The 23217-nt window shown below is 45.5% G+C and overlaps 1 protein-coding gene and 1 non-coding gene across 2 annotated transcripts in view; both read right to left on the bottom strand.

Moving 5' to 3' along the window:
- The window catches only part of ZMAT4 (zinc finger matrin-type 4), a 315794-nt gene that overhangs the window by 217064 nt on the left and 75513 nt on the right, over positions 1-23217 (bottom strand). Inside the window, exon 2 of the mRNA XM_018041759.1 lies at positions 20384-20489. Coding sequence (XP_017897248.1) covers positions 20384-20485 — 102 coding nt within the window. The 5' untranslated portion in view covers positions 20486-20489. The remainder of the gene's footprint in view (positions 1-20383; positions 20490-23217) is intronic.
- Positions 2021-2092, bottom strand: TRNAC-GCA. The gene has a single exon. It is a non-coding gene; the product is annotated as a tRNA-Cys (tRNA).

Genomic DNA, 23217 nt, shown 5'->3' with positions numbered 1-23217 from the left:
TCGCAGTTTCCCAGATGAACATTTCCAGAGGGCAGAATAAGACCTCTTGAATTGTGGAGACAACCCCTGGAAGTCCGGGCGTGTGGAGTGGGCATGAAGCCATTTATGCGCTTGGAGTTTCACGTCTTCCCAAGACTGAGGGGATAGCCCTGGTCTTTACCACCCAGCGTGAAGTTGCATTTTTATTAAACAGAGAATGTGTTATCTCTGCCACATTAATATTTCAGCTGCAAGACTGCTTTCCTGAGCAAACACATTTTGGTGTCTAAGGTGCTACTGTAATAAACATACACTTGGTATTCCTTCACTCAGAAAACATTTCAAGGGAAATTCTAAATGTCGCAGAAGCCCAGTGACCTCAGATTAACTTCTGTTTCCACCTCAACAGAATCAGCAGACTGATTAGTCCATAAACACCATGCCCCCGTGTGTCATCTCCAACATGCCATGCCGTTCCAAAGACATCCGGGTTCTCCAACTCCCAGGGCCAAGGGCTACCACACTTTTTAGTGCCCTCAGCTTATCCAGTTTTGAATTATTTCTTCCAAACAGGGTCTTGCCTTCTCATTACAGATAGTCCCTAAAGCAAATAACACGATAAATTCTTTGCACGGTGACATAGATTCAAACAGCTTTTCAACTTGGACAACCTCATTATCATACATCTTTATTATGTGGGTTTAGATGAGGTGCAGAGAAGGCAATGGCACCCCACTTCAGTACCCTTGCCTGGAGAATCCCACGGATGGAGGAGCCTGGTAGGCTGCAGTCCATGGGGTCGCTAAGAGTTGGACACGACTGAGCGACTTCACTTTCACTTTTCACTTTCATGCATTGGAGGAGGAAATGGCAACCCACTCCAGTACTATTGCCTGGAGACTCCCAGGGACGGGGGAGCCTGGTGGGCTGCCGTCTATGGGGTCGCACAGAGTCGGATTTAACTGAAGTGACTTAGCAGCAGCAGCAGCTGCAGCAGCAAAGATGCAGGTCCAACCACGTTTCTGGATCATCATGAAGAAATTAAAGAGCAAACAGAGCCGAACAGCTAATAGGGCTGGGGCCCAACATGCCATGAGCCAAAGAAAGAAGCATCTACTATGACTTTCTCTTACTAAAACTTTTTTTGTTCTCTAAATCAAAGAAGACTACCACGGGAGCACCTAAAACAATAAAGGTTTCCATAACAAATGTTACAGCACTTTGAAAAGAAGATGTGTAATGAAAATGCAGCTTGAGGATGAAATTAGAGGGGGAAAAAAAGACTGCATTCACTGGCTTTTTATTACAGGATATTTAAGAGACAGCTTGGCAATAAATGTTAACACCTTTCTAATGGTTGGCAATGCAGTTGTATAAAGCCGAAGACTCACCGTCACTTACTGACACAGCTGAGTTTTAAGTGACACCGCTCAACCCAAGAGGGAATGCACCACTCTGCAAAAAAAAAGTGCTCAGCCTCACTCCATAAGCAGGAGAGGTATGAGCTACAGTTACAAAGCCACATTAGACATTCTCACCCAGGGGAGCCAACAAAAGAAAAGCATGAAAATCAGTAAAGAGGGAAAATCAAAGACCAAAACTGTAAACGAGGAGGCCAGGAAAAAAATTACCTTCTCTAAGGTATTTATCCTGCATATCAATTAACCTTAAAAAAAATAACAACTGCCATTCATTATGACCCTCTAGGTTCAAACACAGTGAGAGGGGAGAGAAGAAATTAAAAGCATAACCCTTAGTCCTCATCACAATTCCAATTTAGTTGAAGAGGAGTGATTAAAACTTGACAGAAGAATAGAAGGGAATAAATAATCATGGAGAGGTAAATTACCCAGCAGTTGCATACAGGCTCAAAGGTTCTGTGTTTATTAACCCACTGCTGACCAGTGAAAGAAAGTGAAGTCGCTCAGTCGTGTCTGACTCTTTGCGACCCCATGGACTGTAGCCTATCAGGCTCCTCCATCCATGGGATTTTCCAGGCAAGGGTGCTGGAGTGGATTGCCACTTCCTTCTCCAGAGGATCTTCCCGACCCAGGAATCGAACCTGGGTCTCCTGCATTGCAGGCAGACGCTTTACCATCTGAGCCACCAGGGAAACCTATTACTGACCAGAGACATATTAATGCCACAGGTATTAGTTTCTGCAAAAAATCCCCTGGTCAATAATGCATTGAGTTACATTTCACTGAAACTGTAATGTAAATTGAATAAATGGATAGATACCCCTGCTTTAAGATGACTTGATACTATAAAGGTACACATTCTGTTGAAATTCACTCTTCAATGTGATGGAATTCCAGTCAAAATTTCAACTGAGTGTGTACACTTAGTCAAGCATGAATAGGAACAGCACAACAGGACACTGCCTAACCAGCCAAGACAGCTCTGCAACGGAAGAGGAAAGAAGTGCGACTGGTCTCTCTCGGACATTAAGACACGACACCAACTCACAGTAATTAAATCCTGTACTGACTGGCCTGGATAGACAGAACCATGGGACAGAATAGAAAGGTCTGGTTTGGAGACAAGCATGTGTGGAAAATGAACAGATGATAAAGGTAACACCAACCACATCATAAAGACCACAAAGAAAGCTGAGCACTGAAGAATTGATGCTTTTGAACTGCAGTGTTGGAGAAGACTCTTGAGAGTCCCGTGGACAGCAAGGAGATCCAACCAGTCCATCCTGAAGGAAGTCAGTCCTGAATATTCATTGGAAGGATGGATGCTGAAGCTAAAACTCCAATACTTTGGCCACCTGTTGCAAAGAACTGACTCAATGGAAAAGACCCTGATGCTGGGAAAGATTGAAGGCAGAAGGAGAAGGGGACGACAGAGGATGAGATGGTTGGATGGCATCACTGACTCAATGGACATGAGTTTGAGCAAGCTCCGGGAGTTGGTGATGGACAGGAAAGCCTGGCGTGCTGCAGTCCGTGGGGTCGCAAAGATTGGACACAAATGAGCAACTGGACTGAACTGAGCCACACCATGGTGAATGAATGGACCGTAGATGGTGGTAGGAAGAGTGGCTCACTGTATGGAGGAAAACCAAAGTTGATTCGCACCTTATACGTGATACAAAGGCAGACTCCAAATAGAGTTAAAGGCATGAATGTGAAAACAGAAGTGTCAGATTAATAGGAGCTGGGATACTTAATGCTTTTGTGACCAATCAATGAAACAATTTCTTAAGGAAAACACAGAGGAAAAAGTTTATTAAATGTATCACATAAAAATGAACAAGTTCAACAAATAAAATTAACAAAGGACATCAAGGGCAGACATGATAAGAAGATGACTGAATATGCGTCATGCGCATGAGTGCTACGTTATGCCCAACTCTTTGCAACCCCAGAGACTGCAGACTGCCAGATTCCTCTGTCCAGGGGACTCTCCAGCAAGAATGCTGGAGTGGGTTGCCATTTCCTTCTCTCGGGGATCTTCCTGATCCAAGAATAGAACCTGTGTCCCCAGTGCCTCCTGCATTGGCAGGCGGATGACTGAATGGGATAAGGTATTTCCAATGTCCAAACCCAAGGAGGAATATATGAGGAAATCAAAAAGAAAAATACAAGAATACCGATAGAAAAATTGACGATAGGAAAAGCAATCAGCAACAAGAAAAGGAAAGCAAAAGGGCTAATTAAAAAGTTTGTGAATCTGTTTCTGCTTTTTTTAAAATTCATTTCTATCGAAAAATGTCTAAATATCTTTTTAGATTCTGCATATAAGGGATGTCATATGCTGTTTCTCTTTCTCTGCCTGACTTCAGTAGAACAGTTTCTCAAAGACTTAGAGAACAAACTTGCATGGGGCTGGGGAGGAGATTGGAGGTAGGAATAGTTAGGAAGCTTGGGATGGGCATGTACACACTGCACATTTTAAATGGAAAACCAACAAGGCCCTACAGAGCACAGGGAACTCTGCTCAGTGTTCTGTGGTTGGCTGAACAGGAGGGGAGTCTGGGGGAGAATCGATACATGCATATGTATGGCTGAATCCCTTTGCTGTTCACTCCAATATAAAATAAAAAGCTTTTTTATATAAAGCTATTATAACAGCCAGAAAAAAGAATAATTAATTGTGGTAGAGGTCTATTTAATTCCATCTATAAGAATCAGTCTTTAAAAACAGAGAATCTTCTAGGAAAAATTAATTTAATAAAATGACTTGAGAAAATCAGCAAAATCTGAATAGAGCAATAATCATTCATAGCCAAGAAATGGAAGGTTACCAAATCATTTTTTTAAAAAAAGAAAAACCTTCAGAATGAATTCTTTCTATTAGTTCTTTCAAATTATCAAGGAAATACATCTTTTGTGCACAGAAAACTAGTAAAAAACATGGCCAAACGTGAAATTGATAATGAATTGTACTGAGTGCATTTTTCACTATCCACTGCTGTTATTTTTCTCTGAGCCTATTGATTTATAGCATTTAATAAAAATTTTAATACTTTTGTATTTTTTAAAAGGGCTAGAATGTATACAAACAGTTGTTCAATCTTCATAATAATTAGAGAAATGCAATTTCATGTGACAAGATATCACGTAGCAACTAGACTAGAACAAAATGAGAAAGCCAGACAAAACCAGTTATTGTCAGAAATGTGGCTGGGGGACCCAGAGCATGCCAACTCTTCCCTGAGTGAGGCTCAGTGAAAGTAAGAGATAACGGGGCTTCTGAGGCACAAGGGCCCTGTAGGCCTGCATGTCCAGCTCAGAAAAACGCTCACACAGGTCCCTTAGGAAACATGGTTCAGAATGTTTGTCCACCATCACTTGTGTGCGTGGGGGACTGGAAGCAATCTAAGTATCCACCCCTGAAGGAATGGAAAAGTCAAAATATGAGAGATGCTCACTAAAGAGTGTCGAGCAGCAGGAAGAGGGAAGATATTAGACATACATGTAGCAGCACAGATGATACTTAAATGCATCCTGCTGAACATAACAGCAAGAGAAGAATGAAGCTCACATCGTGATGCCATTAAGAATATATGTCTGCACCGTGCATAATATCTTCCTTCCAAAGATCGCAACACAGAAGAGGAGGAAAGGGTACATTTGCAGTGGAGAAATATACGAACAGAATCCAGAGCCAGGAGCTCAAGGTCACCATCACCAGGGACGCAGCCACTTGATAACCAGACACTGCAAATGATGTGACGGGACCAGCACTTCACGTCTGGGATCCTCCCCACGAAGAACCAGCAACCCCTCTCACCATGAGAAGCACAGCAAACAAACATCCACGGCCGGTCCTTCTACCAAACGTCTGGCCAGGAACCCTAGAAATTATCAAGGTCACCACAAACAATGAAAGTCGGGCCCTTCCCTGGTGGTCCAGTGACTCAGATTCCTTGCTCCCAATGCAAGGGGCCCAGGTTCCAGTCCTGGTCAGTGAACCGGATCCCACGCATTGCAACTAAGACCCGGCACAGCCAAATAAACACATAATGAAAAAAAAAAAAAAAGCCAGAGAAACTATCACACTTATAAGAGCCTAAGAACACTCTATGACCAGGTGTAACGTGGAATCCTGGACAGGATCCTAGAGCTGGAAAAGCACATGAGGTAAAAACTAAGGAAATCTGAATAAAGAATGGACTTCATACTTGACGATGCACATTATAAAATAAAGATCATGCATCAATCTTGGTCTCTTAGCTGTGACAAAGGTACCATAGTCACTCGAGACGTTAATAGCAGGGGGGATGGGGTCAGGGTTCACCACAGCACTGCATACCATATTTGCAACTTTCCCATAAATCTCAAACCACGTTAGAATAAAAGTTATGCCAAACTTCACAGAGCAGCACTGTTTACGAGAGCCGAGGCAAAGAAGCAACCTAAATGTCTGTCAGTAGAGGAATGGATCAAGACATGGTACATATACACCACGTGTATACGGAATACCGTGTGTGCTGTGCTCAGTCAGCCAGCCGTGTGCGACCCACGTGTATACGGAATACCGTGTGTGCACCACGGAATGCCGTGTGTGCTGTGCTCAGTCAGCCAGCCATGTGCGACTCTGTGCGACCCCATGGACTGCTGCCCACCAGGCTCCTCTGTCCGTGGGATTTTCCAGGCAAGAATTCTGGAGTGGGTTGCCATTTCCTCCTCCAGGGGATCTTTCCCACCCAGGGATTGAACCCACATCTCTTGCCATCTCCTGTATTGGCAGCTGGGCTCTTTTCCACTGTGCGACCTGGGAAGACCACACAATGGAACATTACTCAGCCATAAAAGGAAAGAAATAGTGCCATTTGCAGAGATGTGGATGGACCTAGAACCTGTCATATAGAGTGAAGTCAGTCAGAAAGAGAGACACTTAATATCACACAATATCACTTAAATGTGGAATCTAGAAAGCTGGTACTGATGAGCCTATTGACAAAGCAGAAATAGAGACACAGACATAGGGAACAAACACAGGGTCACCAAGGAGGGGAAGGGGGCGGGGGGATGAGTCGGGAGATTGGGCCTGACATCTACACACTGTTGATGCTATCTGTGAAACAGATAACGAATGAGAACCTCCTGTACCACGCAGGGGGCTCTCCCCAGTGCTCTGTGTTGACCTAGGTGGGAAGGAAATCCAAAAGAAGAGGAGATGCCTGTACACAAAGAGCTGACTCACTTTGTCGTACAGAAGAAACTAACACAACACTGAACGCAGCTATACTCCAATAATAATTAAAAAATAAACAAATAAGTAAATAAAATATACACAGCCACAAGGCAATATACATTTCAAAGAACATAATACAAATAAAAAACATGTCAACCCTAATAAAACGGTTACCCATGTGGATGCAGGGGAAGTGGGCATAAGAAGTGTCAGTGAAAGGAAAGAGGACGCCTAGCCTTCTCAGAGTAAGAGGGGGAACTAAATTCTGGACTCTAGACGGATGCCCGGGTAAAGCGATGTAGCTAAGATTATCCCTACAAGGCAGCCTCGGACCTTGAGAACACCAGAAGCCCTCTTTCTATCTCAGGGCAGCTCTGCCTGCTCTGAAGATGAGCCAAGTGAACTCACTCCACCAGTACGAAATAAGGAATTTAGCAGGTGGGCCACGAGGGAGCATGGTAGTTTCTACCAAGTGGAAAAAGAAGCGACTGCTTTAAAGCAAGGGACAGAATCCCATAGCATCCCCCAAGTTAAATGAGGGGGCTGCTTTAGGGCCCAGGGAAACTGGCGAGGAAGATGAGAGATATCATCGAGGGCCAAACCTGAAAGGGTTTCGATTCCAGAAGGGACGTGTACTACCAGTAAGGTGGTAGCTACAAGGAATTAATGAAAACAGCGGTCGAGTCAGATTTCTGGAACTGGAAGATGGGGAAACATCCCTGCTGCTGCTGCCGCTGTTGCTGCGTCCCTTCAGTCGTGTCCGGCTCTGTGGGACCCCATAAACAGCAGCCCACTAGGCTCCCCTCTCCCTGGGATTCTCCAGGCAAGAACACTGGAGTGGGTTGCCATTTCCTTCTCCAATGCATGAAAGTGAAAAGTGAAAGCGAAGTCGCTCAGTCATGTCCGACTCTTAGCAACCCCATGGACTGCAGCCTACCAGGCTCCTCTGTCCATGGGATTTTCCAGGTAAGAATACTAGGTTGCCATTGCCTTCTCCGGAAACATCCTTAGGGAAGGGCAAAGTTCGGGACTGCAAGGCCAGTGCAGGATGAGGAGGATTTGTAGCAGAGACAGAAAGGAGTTTTACTCTATTTTACCTATTGTCTCAGTGAAATCTACCACTTGGCAGCTGCCTGTAGGTTTTTCAAGGTGAGGGTAGAGCTGTTTCTATACCTGAATCAGTGGAGTGTGTGGACGGGAGAGGTTTCCCAGCAGCTGGCATCGTGGAGGCATTGACCTCCCCAGAGGCCAGGGAACCTGAAGGATGGGACGGCGAGCAAGGGGCTGCAGACAGGAGGGGGCAGTTTGAAGGAGGCAGGGGTCCTGCCTGAGTAGGTGGAGCTATGTCTTTGTAACGATGATCCTTGGGGAAAGGGATGGAATTCAAAGTTACAAAAATGCCACTCAAAATTAAAGCAGAAGGCTCAAGTCATGGGTGATGCCCTCAGCACCTTCTCCAAACATCAGAAGAAACCTGGGCAAAACACGTGGCTTAGAGCAAGGCTCCAGCACACTTCCTTAGGTCATCAACCTTTAAGAATCCCCTGCCTGCTAATATCTTCTTTAAAAATTGGCAAGCCCAGGAACTTTCCTGGTGGTTCAGTGGTTAAGAATCTGCCTTGCAATGCAGGGGACATGGGTTTGATCCTTGGTCGGGGAACTAAGATCTCACAGGCTGCGCAGCAGCTGAGCCCACACAATGCAACTAGAAAGACAGTCCCTGAACCAAAACAAAAGACCCTGAAGGACATAACTAAGACCCAATGCAGTTAAATTAATAATTATAATAATAAGGTAAATAAATAAATATTTCTAAAAATCCACAAGCCCAGATGGTTCAGTGACTCGGAAGTCAGAAATTCATATGCTTTCAAGGGAATGCAGAGAATGGAAAACTTGAAGAGAACATGTCACTGTCAACAGCCAGTCAGTAGGAGCCAGGATCCGAAAAGTAACTGACATTCGCTTCACACACTGAGGGTGCACGGAGAGCATCTTCCTGCTACCAGAGTTTTATCAAGGCTGCCAAGGAGTCATCAGTCAATTCAGCCAGGTGTTTTCTTTACAAGTGGCGATATCGTATCATGAGAATCTAAGCCACAATTAAAGCAGATGAAACATGGAGGCTCTAGCATGCATTTGTAGAAAGTAAATGAAAGGAAAAATCAAATTGCAGCCACATGGATGGACCTAGAGATTGGCATACTGAGAGAAATAGGTCAAAGACAAATATCAGATGACATTGTTTACATGTGGGAATCTTAAAAAGGTGGTACAAATGAACTTATTTACAAGACGGAAATAGAGTCACAGATGTAGAAAAGAAACTAATCGCTACAGAGGGGTGGTGCAGGGCGGGGTGGGGGTGGAGAGAAATCAGGAGTTTGGGATTGACGTATGTACACTGCTATGGATAAAATAAATAACTAAAAAGGAGCTACTATACAGTACAGGGAACTCCACTCAATCCTCTGCAATGGCCTATATGGGGAAAGAATCATAAAAAGAGAGAATATATGCATACGTGGGCTTCCCTGGTGACTCAGACGGGAAAGAATCGGCTGCAATGCGGGAGACCTGGATCCGATCCCTGGGTCAGGAAGATCCCCTGAAGGAGGGCACGGCAAGGACAGAGGAGCCTGGTGGGCTGCAGTCCATGGGGTGGCAAAGAGTCAGGCGTGACTAAGTAACTACCCACAACAAAGCACATATGCACCTGCATTAATATAACTGAGAAACTCTGCTGTATACCCGAGGCTAATACAACACTGCAAATCAACTATACGCCAATAAAAATATTTTAAAAACTAAGTTGCTTTGATATGCATAGATCACTTCAAAGAAAATCAGTCACCTCTGATTCTCCTGAGATGGAGAGTTGGGGAGTTGAGAGATGGGAATAAGTGTAAGAACCCTTCCACATTTTAAAAAATTTGAGCCCTATAAATTTGTCCCTTTCTTCCAAAAAATGAATAAAATGCTAAAAACAAAGATTAAATATTAATACGTTTATCCCCCGCTATTTTCCTCAAGGACTTTAAGACATCATATCAAAACAACATCCACCTCTAATGCAAAAGGATGAAGCAAATAATTGAGAGGTACAGATTTAAAATAAAACAGGGAAAATAGCAACATAGCATACAGGGGTACAGTGAGCACAAGAAAGGCTCTCACAGAATCCTGTTGCTGGATGTGGCCTTGAATTTGGTGGATAAAGCAAAGTATGAAACAAGATCAGAGTTGGGGGGCAGGTGACAAAGCGGCCTCTCAAGCAGAAGAACAAGGGAGAGCAAAGAGAAATTTCTCTCAAACATCCATCTTTAGCAGATGCTGAACCCAGGGCAGATCCCTGACATTCGCCTGCAGACGGAGAGCCGCCCCTCTGGGATGGCTCCCAGACCCTTGAGTGTGGGGTGGGCGGGCTGCTCACCACCCAGGGTGCCCAGAGCTCAGAGCCTGGGAGACCTGATGGGGGGCTGAGAAGGCAGAGCAGAGTGGGGAGCAGCCTACAATCAGACACACCGCTCAGAACACAGGCTCCAAACTCCAACGAGGAACAAGATGATGGAGGAGCAGGTGGACGTGGAGTACATCTCTCTCCACAGATACATCAGGAACACACCTTCAGACACACAAGTGCGTGCAGAACACCAGCTGAGAGCCGACAGGGGTGCCGAACTCCAACTAGACCATCTCTGTGCTTAACCAATTAAGTCAGAGGAGTTGGAGAAAACGTTCTCAGTTAGTAGCATTATATTCCTTTGTCTCTTAAACGACACACGGTGGCTTCAGCTTTCCACGCAGCCTGGAAATGAAGTTGGCATCCAGTTCACAGTGGCCCCCGGGCACTTGGCTTCAAGCGTGGTCTCCTATGCGTCTGTTTGCCCAAAGCATTCCCTGGAGGATGTGCAGCCTTTCTTTTCCTCTTTCTCCTCCCGCCCACTCTCTACCCCCAACAAACCCATAGCAGGCCCTAACCACCAAGCCCTCTCTAGCATCACATGCACGTCGTGCACAGAGGCGATGCTGCATGTTCACCAGACAGGCTTCACGTTCCTCCTGGGCACCCAGCTACACCACCTTGCCCAGCCTCGCATGCAGACAGAAGAAAAGACAGGACTGAACTCCGGCCAGTAGAAGCTGAGTGGGTATGGCATTGTCACTTGCAGGCCTGGCCCCTGAAATGTCCTGCAGAGTCACCCACATTGTCTATCAGTTCCCCAGGTGCCAGCTGGACTTGGATACTCAGAGCAACTATCTGTCATCTTTGTCAGAAGCCAAGATGGTGGAGCCTTGGTCAACCTTAGTCCTAAATAACTGCATGGTACAGAACGCCCTCTGCTAACCCACAATGGGCTACAACATGGGCAACCATAACATTTATTTCTAAGATGCTGATATTTTTGTGGCTGCATTTTAGCCTACCTTGCCTAAGATAGAAATGGGGGTTCACCCTAAACAAAAAAAATATATATTTGGCACTGGCTTAGCAGGTGGAGAGTTAAGGGGACTTATAGAGCGGATCCAGGTCATTCGTGACAGAATAATGGCAAAGCTACTGCCTACAATACTCTGGAGCGCCGACCTGCCTCTGGAGCTTATGATGCAAGAACTGGATGGTTCTGCACTCAGAGGTGGTTAAGATTCTAAAAGAACTAGAAGAGGATAGAAAAAAGAGATTGCCTGGTTAGATGTTACCTTGTTAGATGAACAGGTAATGTCTACTTGTCTGTTATTGATGTTTGGGCATGTTTTCTATAAAAGAATCAGCTACAAGAACTATTAATATGATGTGTCTCTGATACACTAGCAAATAGAAATCAACTAAATATAGCTATTCCAGAAACTTGAGACCTAAAGAGTTGGAAAAGTCATTTGCTAATTGCTTCTAGTCACTTCAAAGTAAGAGATGTCATTTTTTTCAACTTTTTTTTAAAAATTGAAGTATAGTGGCTTTACAATATTTTATTAATTTCAGGCGTGCAACACACTGATCTCAAATTTTTATAGCTCATGCTCTATTTATAGCTATTATAAAACATAGGCGATGTTCCCTGTGCTGAACAATACATCCTCATAGCTTATTCTCTTCTTTTTACTTGTAGCTTATTTTTTTAAAGTTTGTTTAGGTATATATTTTGGCTGTGCTGGGACTTCACTGCTGCGCACGGGGCTTCTCTAGTTGCAGGGAACGGGGGTGCCTCTCTACTTGTGGTGCACAGGCTCCTGATTGCAGGGGCTTCTCTTGCTGTGGGGCACAGGCTCAGTAGTGGTGCCACATGAGCCTAGTTGCCCTGCGGCAAGTAGCATCTTCCCGGACCCAGGATCGAACCTGTGTCCCCTGGCAGATTCTTAACCACCAGACCACCAGTGAACTCCACTTGTTTATTTTATACATAGTAGTTAGCACCTCTTAACCTCCTACCCCTATCATGCCCTTGCCTCTTCCCTCTCTGTCATTTTAAAAGACTGCGTCTGTTGGAGACTCTGTGAGATTTCTCAGTTACACGTTGTGACTCAGGCCTGTGGCAAAAATCAGATTAAGGATGTGGTCTTTCCACCCACTTTCAGATAACCTCAGGGTAGCCACCATTAAACTGAAAAATAGAGGCACAGAGGTGAGGAAGTAATAAAATAAACAGCCTTGAAATTACGTCTAGGAAAAATCGTATGGTTATGACATGCAGAGCTTTCTGAAAGGAAACAAATCAGAAGCCTTCTGTATCACTGAGAGAACTGTATTACTAAAGCCGTTATGATCTTGAATTAGAAAAGCTTTGAATGATCTCCAAGCCTTAAATCAATCTCAGGCAGGAAGTGGGCTGTGAATGCTGGCAGTCCCCAAGGAGGATGTGGGGATCCAGGATTCATCTCACGTGTAACCAGGAGGACAATGGATAGACAGGGACGTGCTCTGGGGGCAGAGCCAGGGGTCATTGGAAAAAATGAAAAAGAAACTCCCTCCCAGAGGCGAAGATCGGAATCTGTTTGGGCAACTTCCCCCACTCCCTGCAAAGAGAAACTTCCCAGTGCCTGCACGGCAGGATGCCAACTCTGCTGTGAACTAGTGGTTACTCTGCCTTCTTTTTTTCCTTTTCCTGATGGAAAATGTTCCGCTGCCTTCATCACTCTCAAGTGAAGAGGAGAAGAGGTGTCCTTCTGGTCATAGGTTGTCGAGCCAACAGGATTCACATCCGCAGCTGATAGGGAGACCCACCCCTCTCCTGGAGATCCTGAAATCTGAGCTGTTGGCAGTGACTGGGTAGCACTTGGGGTTTGTCGCCACAGAGAGGAGATGCATGTTCTCCACCTGCCACAGGAAGACTGTGATGGGGACCAGAGGGGTTGACGTGGCAAAGATGACCCTAGGTATTTGCTGCACCCATTGCATGTTTAAAGAGCATTCCCCAACTTCCTCAGAGGTTAAATGGGACCTGTAACTAAGTCCTAGCCAATGGAGTGTGGCCTGGCTTCTCAAGTCCATTGAGCAATGTCATATTGCTCTCAGCAAATGAAAACTCATCAACCACCCACTCTAAACCAATGAGCATTAAGCACAGCATCGGATAACTGCTCTCGGTCAGAGTCCATGTCTTCTGGAGTTGAGTGTGTTCCTTGCCTCGTATTGTTTATTTTGCTGTAGCTTCTCTAATAAGCATTCATTTTTTGTGCCCATGAACCGTTTGGGCCAATAATAACTGATACAAGGTAGAACGACCAGACCTGCTGGAATAGACAGTGGAAAAACAAAAGAATGGCTACAAATTTCACAAAAGCTCAAGAGAGTTCCCTGAAATGATCAAGATACTGACTTTGGAGAGTATCAGGCAACCAAAGACATAATGAAAGGTAGTTAAGAGCTGCTTTAGCCCCGGCAGATGCACCGATAATTTATTATTAATAATAAAAGCATCTGGGATAAATTAAGCATGCCATGACTCCAAGAGATCTGAAGAAAAAACAGGTTCTCAATGCACAGTACACAGAAGGCAGCTCCACAGGAACAAGAGATAAGGATCTCTTGCTATCCTCCCCCAGTCAGTCCTCGCATCTCCCAGAGCACATCACCAGCATCACCAGGAGAGGTGCGAGGATAAAGGGACTCCAGTTAGCCTGGCACCTGGCAGGTCCAATGGGCTGCAGAAACAGAACACACTATTGACCCCCAAATCTCATACGTGGGTCAGGAGCTGTCTAGCCTGCCCGCTCACTCAGGCAATTAGCCCAGAGAAGAAGCAAAGTGGAGACAAAGGGGTGAGGGACGAAGAGCGAGGAAGTAATAGAGACGTTGTGCTGTGCTAAGTCACTTCAGTCATGTCCGACTCTTTGTGACCCCATGGGCTGGAGCCCGCCAGACTCCTCCGTCCATGTGATTGTCCAGGCGAGAATACTGGAGTGGGTTGCCATGCCCTCTTCTAGGGTAGCTTCCTGATCCAGGGATCAAACCCATGTCTCTTATGCCTTCTGCATTGGCAGGTGGGTTCTTGACCACTGAGCCACTAGGGAAGCCCCAAATAGAGGCACTGTTAGCACCGAAAGGTAAAGACACTAATCAGCACTTATTAGGGACCTCGGGTTTACCCTGTTGGCTCTACCCACAAAACACTTATGTCCCATTTACTATTTGACCCAGAGAGACTAGGAAAGTGCCCTTTGGCTACTCCCCACTTTAGACAGAAGCTAGGGAAGGCCAGAGTTGTGTTGGAAGGCCATCAAAGCAGGTGAAACCGAGCAATCTGTTCAGCATGCCCAGTGCCTGCTGCTACTGACGAGAGAAAGACTAGATTCTGACTTTCCTGGGTGAGCTAACGGGGTGCACTTGCCAGAACCCACATTACTACGAGATTCAGGGATGGTTGAAGACTTTCCCATCAGCTTGGAGAACCGTCTTTCCTGTAACTATGGAACTGTCACCTCTACCTTGAAGGTCGCTCCGAGTACCAAGTGACTTCCAGTCTACAGTCACCTCTTCTGGTGTAGCCATCAAGGCTTCTGTGAAACCTGCCCCACAACCTCCCTCCACCAGTCCCAGCCCAGCCTCTTCATCAACCTCAAAGTGCCAGTGAGCAACTACCATGGGCCAAGCGTAGAAATATTAATAAATTAGAAACACAAGGCATGACTCCAGTGTGCCCTCGGGAAGCTCACCGTCTTGTTTGGAGGTGCCTCTGAGACATGGATTTCACAAACAATGATTAATTACAACACAAGGGATATTAGGGTTCACAGAGCAGACACACACTCCAGGCTGGTACTGTGATGACTGCCTTCCTTGGGTCTGCCTAACAAGAGTCTTCTCTCTCCTTCCAGATCCGATCATGCATCTTCTGCCTCGAGTTTTACTCCAAGAAATAATCTTTCTCCCCTTTTGGCTTCAATTCTCATAGGGTTGGGATCCTCTTCTTCCTGTACCTAGAAAACCACGCCTTCCCTCGTGGCCTCACTAGGAAATGATTGTTAACTTCTGTAACATTCAGGTATGTTCATCTGAACGCTTTCTCTTTCCCTTCTCTGTCTGAATCTACTTGTTCTACGGATTCAGACTATTCAACCAGTGAGAAGAGACAGCATCTAATTATATTTTCTACTGAAACATTAACATGTTATTAATGCTTAGCAAATAAGAAAAGCAATAATGTCGTTATGTCTCTTCTTTTTTCACTCCCAGAGTTCACATGCAAAAAGAGATCTTAAAAGTATAGCATGGAAGTGCTTGGTCCATTAGACATATATTAGGTTGTTCTGTCCTCCTATACAAAGGTTCAGGCTTTTAAATGGGGCATGAAGCTATTAGCCATTACACATCTGCTGTGTTTTTTTCTCTCCAACTTCAGTGGACTGGCATGCTGGGCTCTTGGCAAAGCTTACATAAAGAACTGTTCTTTTCCCAACAATACATCTTGACCACCATAAACAAGCTATCAGTCAGAAAGGCTCAGTTATTTTTATGCTCTCAAAAACTTGAGAGCCTCAGAAGAGTCCAGGTTCCCGTTTCCTTACCTCTTGATCCCACCCTACCTGAAGGTGCTGCCAGCCACTCTAGGAAAAATCTTTGAGTCCAATCAGGCTGGTATCTGTAGGGCTCCTTGGAGATTCCAAGTCCCCTTATTCCAGTAATCACTAAATTTAAACCATCCATCATGCATGTAGGCTCAGCCGTGTCCTACTCCTTGCAACCCCATGGACTGCAGTCCGCCAGGCTCCTCTGTTCATGCAATTTTCCAGGCAAGAATACTGGAGTGGGTTGCCATTTCCTACTCCAATCCATTGAAGCCTTGGTAATTCATGTCATCCTCCACAAATCTCTCTTGACCATAACAGATCTTGGTGATGACTCACCCTTTTGAATTTGGAATTTGCGAAGATCAAAAAATTTAATAGCATCACACAGCATATGTATCACAAAGCCAAATGGACAGAAGAATGGACACTTTGTTTATATTAAATTAGATCAGCCTCTCCCTAGGAGTAGAATCTGCAGGTTCTGTTCTTCGTATCACACACACACACACACAGGTACCACACCAAAGTATTCATAGCTTTTCCTTCTAATGGAGTTGATGTGCTTCTTAGGGGCAGAGACTACTCCTGATATAACCCAGAACCCCTGTGATGGCAAACACTAACAATGCTGGGCACGCAGAAGATACACAGTAGATTGTCACTGATTTGCCCCATATAGGGCTGAGAATATGATCTGGTCAAACTGAGAGTAAAATCATACTCAAGTGAAAAATCAGTGATAGAGTATTGAGAGTAAATGTGACCACATGGCCAATGTGAGTTTGGGGACTGTAACAAACATGACTAGAACACACCCCCAGCCACGTTCTCTGCCTGCCCTTTGTCTGTAGAAAAATTTTAGTCAAAGAATAAATTAAATCAGAGAAGTGAGAAAATGCAGAAAGGAAAACAGTCAAGCAAAACAAAATCATAACATGTTAGCCATTAAAAAAAGGCAAGGACCTTAGTTCTTCCTCAAAGGCTATAGATAACATTGTCAGCCATGTCCTTTGAGCTGTTTTGCAGACAATGAAACCCCCAGCAGGCGGAAGAAGGTAACTGTCTACGGCCCACAGGGATGCAGATCCTAGACCAACTGGAAGCAGAAGTTGATGATGCTGACTCGCCACGACTTCCTCATCGACCAATCAGAAGAGTGTTCACAAGCTGGCCACGCCCTACTTCTTGAACACTGTGCAACTCCGCGATACCTGCTCTAGGGCGGACACACCATCTTGAGGGCATTAGCCCTCTGTGGCCCCCTATATCTGGCAAAACAATCAAGCTTTCTCTTTCTCAATTCAGTTCAGTTCAGTCACTCAGTCGTGTCCGGCTCTTTGCGACACCATGAATTGCAGCACACCAGGCCCCCCTGTCCATCACCAACTCCCAGAGTTCACCCAAACTCACGTCCATCAAGTCACTGATGCCATCCAGCCATCTCATCCTCTGTCGTCCCCTTCTCCTCCTGCCCTCAATCCCTCCCAGCATCAGAGTCATTTCCAATGAGTCAACTCTTTGCATCAGGTGGCCAAAGTATTGGAGTTTCAGCTTTAGCATCATTCCTTCCAAAGAACACCCAGAACTGATCTCCTTTAGAATGAACTGGTTGGATCTCCTTGCAGTCCAAGGGACTCTCAAGAGTCTTCTCCAACACCACAGTTCAAAAGCATCAACTCTTCGGCACTCAGCTTTCTTCACAGTCCAACTTTCACATTCATACATGACCACTAGAAAAACCATAGCCTTGACTAGATGGCCCTTTGCTGGCAAAGTAATGTCTCTGCTTTTTAATACGCTGTCTAGGTTGGTCATAACTTTCCTTCCAAGGAGTAAGCATCTTTTAATTTCATGGCTGCAGTCACCAACTGCAATGATTTTGGAGCCTCCAAAAAAGATAAAGTCTGACACTGTTTCCACTGTTTCCCCATCTATCTGCCATGAAGTGATGGGACCAGATACCATGATCTTCGTTTTCTGAATGTTGGGCTTTAAGCCAACTTTTTCACTCTCCTCTTTCACTTTCATCAAGAAGCAAACTCCATCTTGGAGATTTAATCCAGCACTGGCGTATACAGGCCAAATTCTGGCCACAAGACTCACAGGGACCCACTCTATACTCAATTCCAGCAAAGGGGGTGTGTGGAGGCGGGGGGGGGGGATGAATTGAACCAGAAAATCTGTTCTCAGACAGCCTTGGGGATCATGTGATAGAGGTCATCCTCCTGGAGATGAGGAATGAAGGATTTCTCGTAACCAAAGCCGGGAGCCCAGCGACTACACAAGGGGTGCTTGGTCCTGACTCAGCCGTTTCTGCACCCCCTGCAGCTTTTCAGCTCCTGTTTCTCCTGAAGGAAGGGCCCACCACTGCCCGGAGGCAGGGCATGAACCATCACTCAGAGGTCCCATCCCTGGTTAACTGGAATGCATCTCATGTTGCTCTGATGATGCGCAACTCCGCTAACTAAAGGTCTGTTGTGATTGTTTGCACTTCTCTATCTCACCTGAGCTAAAGGGAAGTGAAGTCACTCAGTCATGTCCAACTATTTGCGACCCCATGGACTGTAGCTTACTAGGTTCCTCCATCCATGGAATTCTCCAGGCAAGAGGACTGGAGTCGGTTGCCATTTCCTTCTCCAGGGGATATTCCCAAACCAGGGATGGAACCCGGGTCTCCAGCATCGCAAGCAGATGACTTTACCATCTGAGCCACCGGGGAAGCTCACCCGTGCTGCTTGCAACAAATCCTAACACATCTTCTAAACCATTAGATTCGGCCACAGACAGTACAGTGTGGTGAGAGGAAAAGCTGAGTTCAAATAACTAAATCTGTAACTGAGCAGCTAAGATTTTTTTTTCCTTTAAGAAGAATTGCTGTTTTTGATTTTCTGACATTACACTGCCTGGACAGGGTCACCAGGTTATTTTTGTAAACAAAAGTTCAGTGAGTGGCTGTGATAGGCAGACACTGTTCCAGGAATTACGGAAGAGCAGATGAATAAACTCTGTTTCTGGTGATAAGAATCTAGTAGTGAAAATCGCTCAGTCGGGTCGGACTCTTTCTGATCCCACGGACTATATACAGTCTACGGAATTCTCCAGGCCAGAATACTGGAGTGGGTAGCCTTTCCCTTCTCCAGGGGATCTTCTAAACCCAGGGATCAAACCCAGGTCTCCCCCATCGCAGGCAGATTCTTTACCAGCTGAGTCACAAGGGAAGCCCAAGAATGCTGGAGTGGGTAGCCTAACCCTTCTCCAGCCGATCTTCCCAACCAAGGAATCGAACCAGGGTCTCCTGCATTGCAGGCAGATTCTTTACCAACTGAGCTATCAGGGAAGCTCCTTACCAGAATCTAGTAAAATGATTAAAAAGGGAACCCAAAAGATCTAATAAAGAGAGAACATAATGGGCTATGGAATTTCAGAGCAGGGACAAATACCCTGAGTTTCCTTCAGTGAGGAAATGGAATTAATAAAAAAAAAAAAAACCATATGCGTTTACAAAGCAATATCTAATGAATTTAGAAATTCTTCATTTCAAAAGATGGCTACCTTCCACTTTAGCTCACCCTTTTGTGTTCACATTTTATTCTTCTTCCACTTGATTGCCTACTGACAAAAGAACATGCTGACTTTTTTTTTGCAGAGGCTGATTTTTTTTTAAGTTTTCCTCTGAAGAGCAAGTTTTCTTTGCCATCGTCCAAACACTGCTGCCACAGAGTAGATAATGAGAAACAATGTAATTTTGCATGGTGGGCACACGTTCTAGCTGCCAAAGTATTCACGCAAATAACCATTTCAAGGGCTCTCATCTGGCCACCGCAAAACCCCGAGGAGCACACAGGGGCCAAGGAACGGGTCCCGGAGTGTCTGCGTGCGCGTGCGATTATTATTGTTTTCCCTGTGCTCGGAGGAATCCGAGACTCAGAGGAGTGTGGTGAGTGACAGTGACAACTGGCATTTGTCAGATGCGACAAAAAGAAAATTGCTGGCTAAGCCCTCCAATCTAAAATTACTTACAAATTATTACCCTTGAAAGCTCGTGTTCTCACTGGTGTGTGTTCTCTTGCACAGCTACGAGCCCTGGGCAGCATCTGGGGGGCCAGGGGCCTCTGTTCTCCAAGTGTGCTCCCCATTCGCCCCTCAGAAACGGGTCGATCTCTCTCCTCTGATCCTCTCTTCCCAAAAAAGGGATCAAAAAGCAGCCTTTTGAGCTCCCATCCTAAAAAGTCAAAGCCACTGAGTTATGTCCTTCAAGAATATTTGGACGTCTTTCTGCTGATAAACCCTGTGGGAGCAGCAGCCAGAAGGCGGAAGGATCTGGTGCTGGGCCCGTGCTGCTGCCGTGTGCCCCTCCAGCAATGGAGAAAGGGTCTCTGAGGTTTCCTTCAAGCGTCAGAAAAGGACAGAGAAGCTGGCGCTCATGCATCCCTGGAAGGAACTTCAGAGATGAGCAGTGAGAGATTCAACAAGCAGAGGAAGCCCACTGGGTTCCCTGCGGGGCTGAGGTCCAAAGGGAAAAGCAGGACCTGGGAAACCACCAGGGGCCTGAAAATGCCATCCTCAGCCCTCTTTGCAACCCCACACGTGCACCTCTGTCCTGACCTGACCTCAGACTGTGTGCTCAAGCCCTGCGGTTCTTCAGATCTGCCCCAAGTCCAGAGGCAGAACCCTCAAGCCCCACGACCTTGACTCAGGCTGCTCTTTCCTCCATCTGAACACCCTGAGTGGGAAAAGCTGTTCTTACCTCGTAGTGGGCCACACGCTGAGATTCCGATATCAGCTGTGCGCTGCACACCTTGCAGTAACTGTCTGTAAATAAGTCCTGATCGATATCGGAGGACTTCATCAGGCTAAAAGAGAATCAACAGAAAAGAAAGATGAATCCACCGCCATGGTGTTGATGTAGGACATTAAGGGTGTGACGAAGCCAGGAGCCTGGTACCAGATCCAACAATGGTGACAGCCGGGGAGATCTCCCCACACCTTTGGGGCGACCATGTCCGTCACCTTTAGAAAGTGTACTGTGGACCATTTTCTCATAAATGTTCAACAGCTTGGCTGATACTCTGAAAACCTGAAATCTAACTTTAGTTTTCTATGTATGACAAATCAGACTTATGTCTACTGTATTACTAAGAATTTATGTGAGAAGATATCTTCAAAAATAATTTATACTACCAAAATGCTGTAAGCACCCAATATAGCCAAGAGTGGGAACTAGGTTAAATGAATTTTGATACATCAGCTTGCTAGAATCCTATATACCTCCCAAATCCACACTCAGATCAATTATTTTCATAGAATATTTAGTAAAGTAGGAATACATTTATCATTAACAGCAAAAGGCTTACAAATCAGTATGTACAGTATTATACATTTCTTTTATACATTTCTAATTTCTTTTAAAACATGTAGAGGTGTGCAGAAAAACATTCCAGGAAGTTTAAACAGAATGTTAGTAGCAGCTGTCTTTGGGAGATTATAGATAGTGACATGATTTTCTTTCTTCTTAAATTTTCTGCAATGAATATGAATTGCTTTTGTAGTACAAAGAAACAGGTTAGCTTTGTCAAGAGCCTTGTACAAACTCAGTCACTCAGTCGTGTCTGACTCTTTGTGACCCCATGGACGGTACCCAGTCAGGCTCCTCTGTCCACGGGGATTCTCCAGGCAAGAATGCTGGAGTGGGTTGCCATGCCAACCCAGGGATCGAACCCAGGTCTCCCACATTGTGGGCAGATTCTTTACCATCTGAGCCACCAGGGAAGCCCCAAGGGGCTTCCAAGCAATATCAAATAGAGTTTTGAGTTCAGCAGCTATACTTTGGGGCTTCCCAGGTGGTGCTAGTGGGAAAAAGCCTGCCTGCCAATGCAGGTTAGAAGTAAAAGACATGGATTCGATCCCTGGGTCACTCAGGAAGATCCCCTGGAGGAGGACACAGCAACCCACTCCCGTATTCTTGCCTGGAGAATCCCACAGACAGAGGAGCCTGGCAAGCTGCAGTCCTAGGGTCACAGAGTCAGACGTGACTGAAGCGACTTAGCATGCATGCATGCTCAGGTATACTCAGACAATTAAAAAATAAAATCAGACTAAACTATTGCTTTTTTTTTTTTTTGCAAGCCTATATCTCGTAAAGTGAGGAGCCCTCATTATTCCTACTGACTCGTCTACATGTAGGGCAGAGGAAATTCATAAAGAGTATTTCTACCCCTCCACACCACAACTGAGCCTGCAAAGGCAAACAAACATCCTCAAATTCCAAACTCTGAATTAAAATGCAGCCAGGGACTTTCCTGGAGGTCTAGTGGTTAAGACTCTGAGCTCCCAATTCAGGGCACACAGGTTCAATCCGTGGTTGGGGAACTAAGATCCCACATCCTGCACAGCAGGGAAAAAACAATGTAGCCAAGGTTCGTGGGTTTGTGAAAGTGGTCTGACACGGAAGTGCATCACATATAAGGCCACCACCCTGGAAACACACACCAGCACATCATGATGCTTTTCTCCGACCCAAAATTTCACTTCATCTTACCTCCTACCTGCCAGGCAAAGAGTAAGGACTCTGCCAGGTGCCAAGGCCAGAAAAGCCCAGGTGGCAGGGTGGGGTGGGCCCCTGGGACTCAGCCGACTCCAACGCCCTCACTGTACACATGAAACTGCCCAAAGCCACACTGCAGATGCTTGGCATGGCCACAGACACCGCCCAGCTTCCGTGGTTCCAATTCCCACTTTCCAGCTCCGTCCCAGGTGGAGCACGGCTTGCCAGCTGCATGCTACAGATGAGTCACTAAGCCCTGTAGGTCTGTTTTCTTCCTATGAAAATTGAGAAAATACTGTTTTCCATGCCTCCTTGGAGAATTGCAGAGAATATCAAAAGAGGAGAAGGTAATATAAACTGTAGAGCTCCCTTTGTTTAAAAGGGATCACTATCCTATTTTTAATGGCATACCAATGTTGGTAAGATATTGGGCAAGTCTTGATTAATGCAACAAATGAAAGATTGCTGTCCAATTAAAGACATTTTTACAAATCATCTAAATAGTTGGGTTGCTGAGCTTCTCTGGTGGTCCACTGGTTAAAAATCCACCTGCCAATGCAGGGGACACAGGTTCAACCCCTGATCCGGGAAGACTTCATGTGCCTCGGGGTAACTAAGGCCGTGCGCCACAACTACTGAGCTCTCTAGAGCCCATGCTCTGCAACAAGAGATGCCTCCCATCGCCGCAGCTAGAGAAAGCCCATGTGCAGCCACAAAGACCCTGCACAGCCAGAAATAAATACATAAACAAAAGTTGATAAATAAATACATTTTAAACAAATAAATAGCAGTGTCTCAAGAATAAAATATCTTCCTGAAACAAAAGGCCGCCTGCCTCAACAACTCCAAAATCCCTTTCTACCTTGACGTTGGCTGTCATGGCCCATGAAGACATTTGTATTAAGCAACTCAAAAGGATGCAGAGTTTCTGCTGCCAAGAGACAAGAGCACCTGTGGTTTCCAATGCCCCGAGTTCCGACAGTAATGCCAAGGAGTAAGGACAGGTGATTCTCACAGCTGAAACGGACCTGTTATTT

This window comes from Capra hircus, chromosome 27, assembly GCF_001704415.2.
Source record: "Capra hircus breed San Clemente chromosome 27, ASM170441v1, whole genome shotgun sequence".
In the NCBI taxonomy this organism is placed as follows: domain Eukaryota; kingdom Metazoa; phylum Chordata; class Mammalia; order Artiodactyla; family Bovidae; genus Capra; species Capra hircus.
The sequence above is the reverse complement of the archived record's forward strand: the minus strand, read 5'-3'. Positions and strand labels throughout refer to the sequence as shown.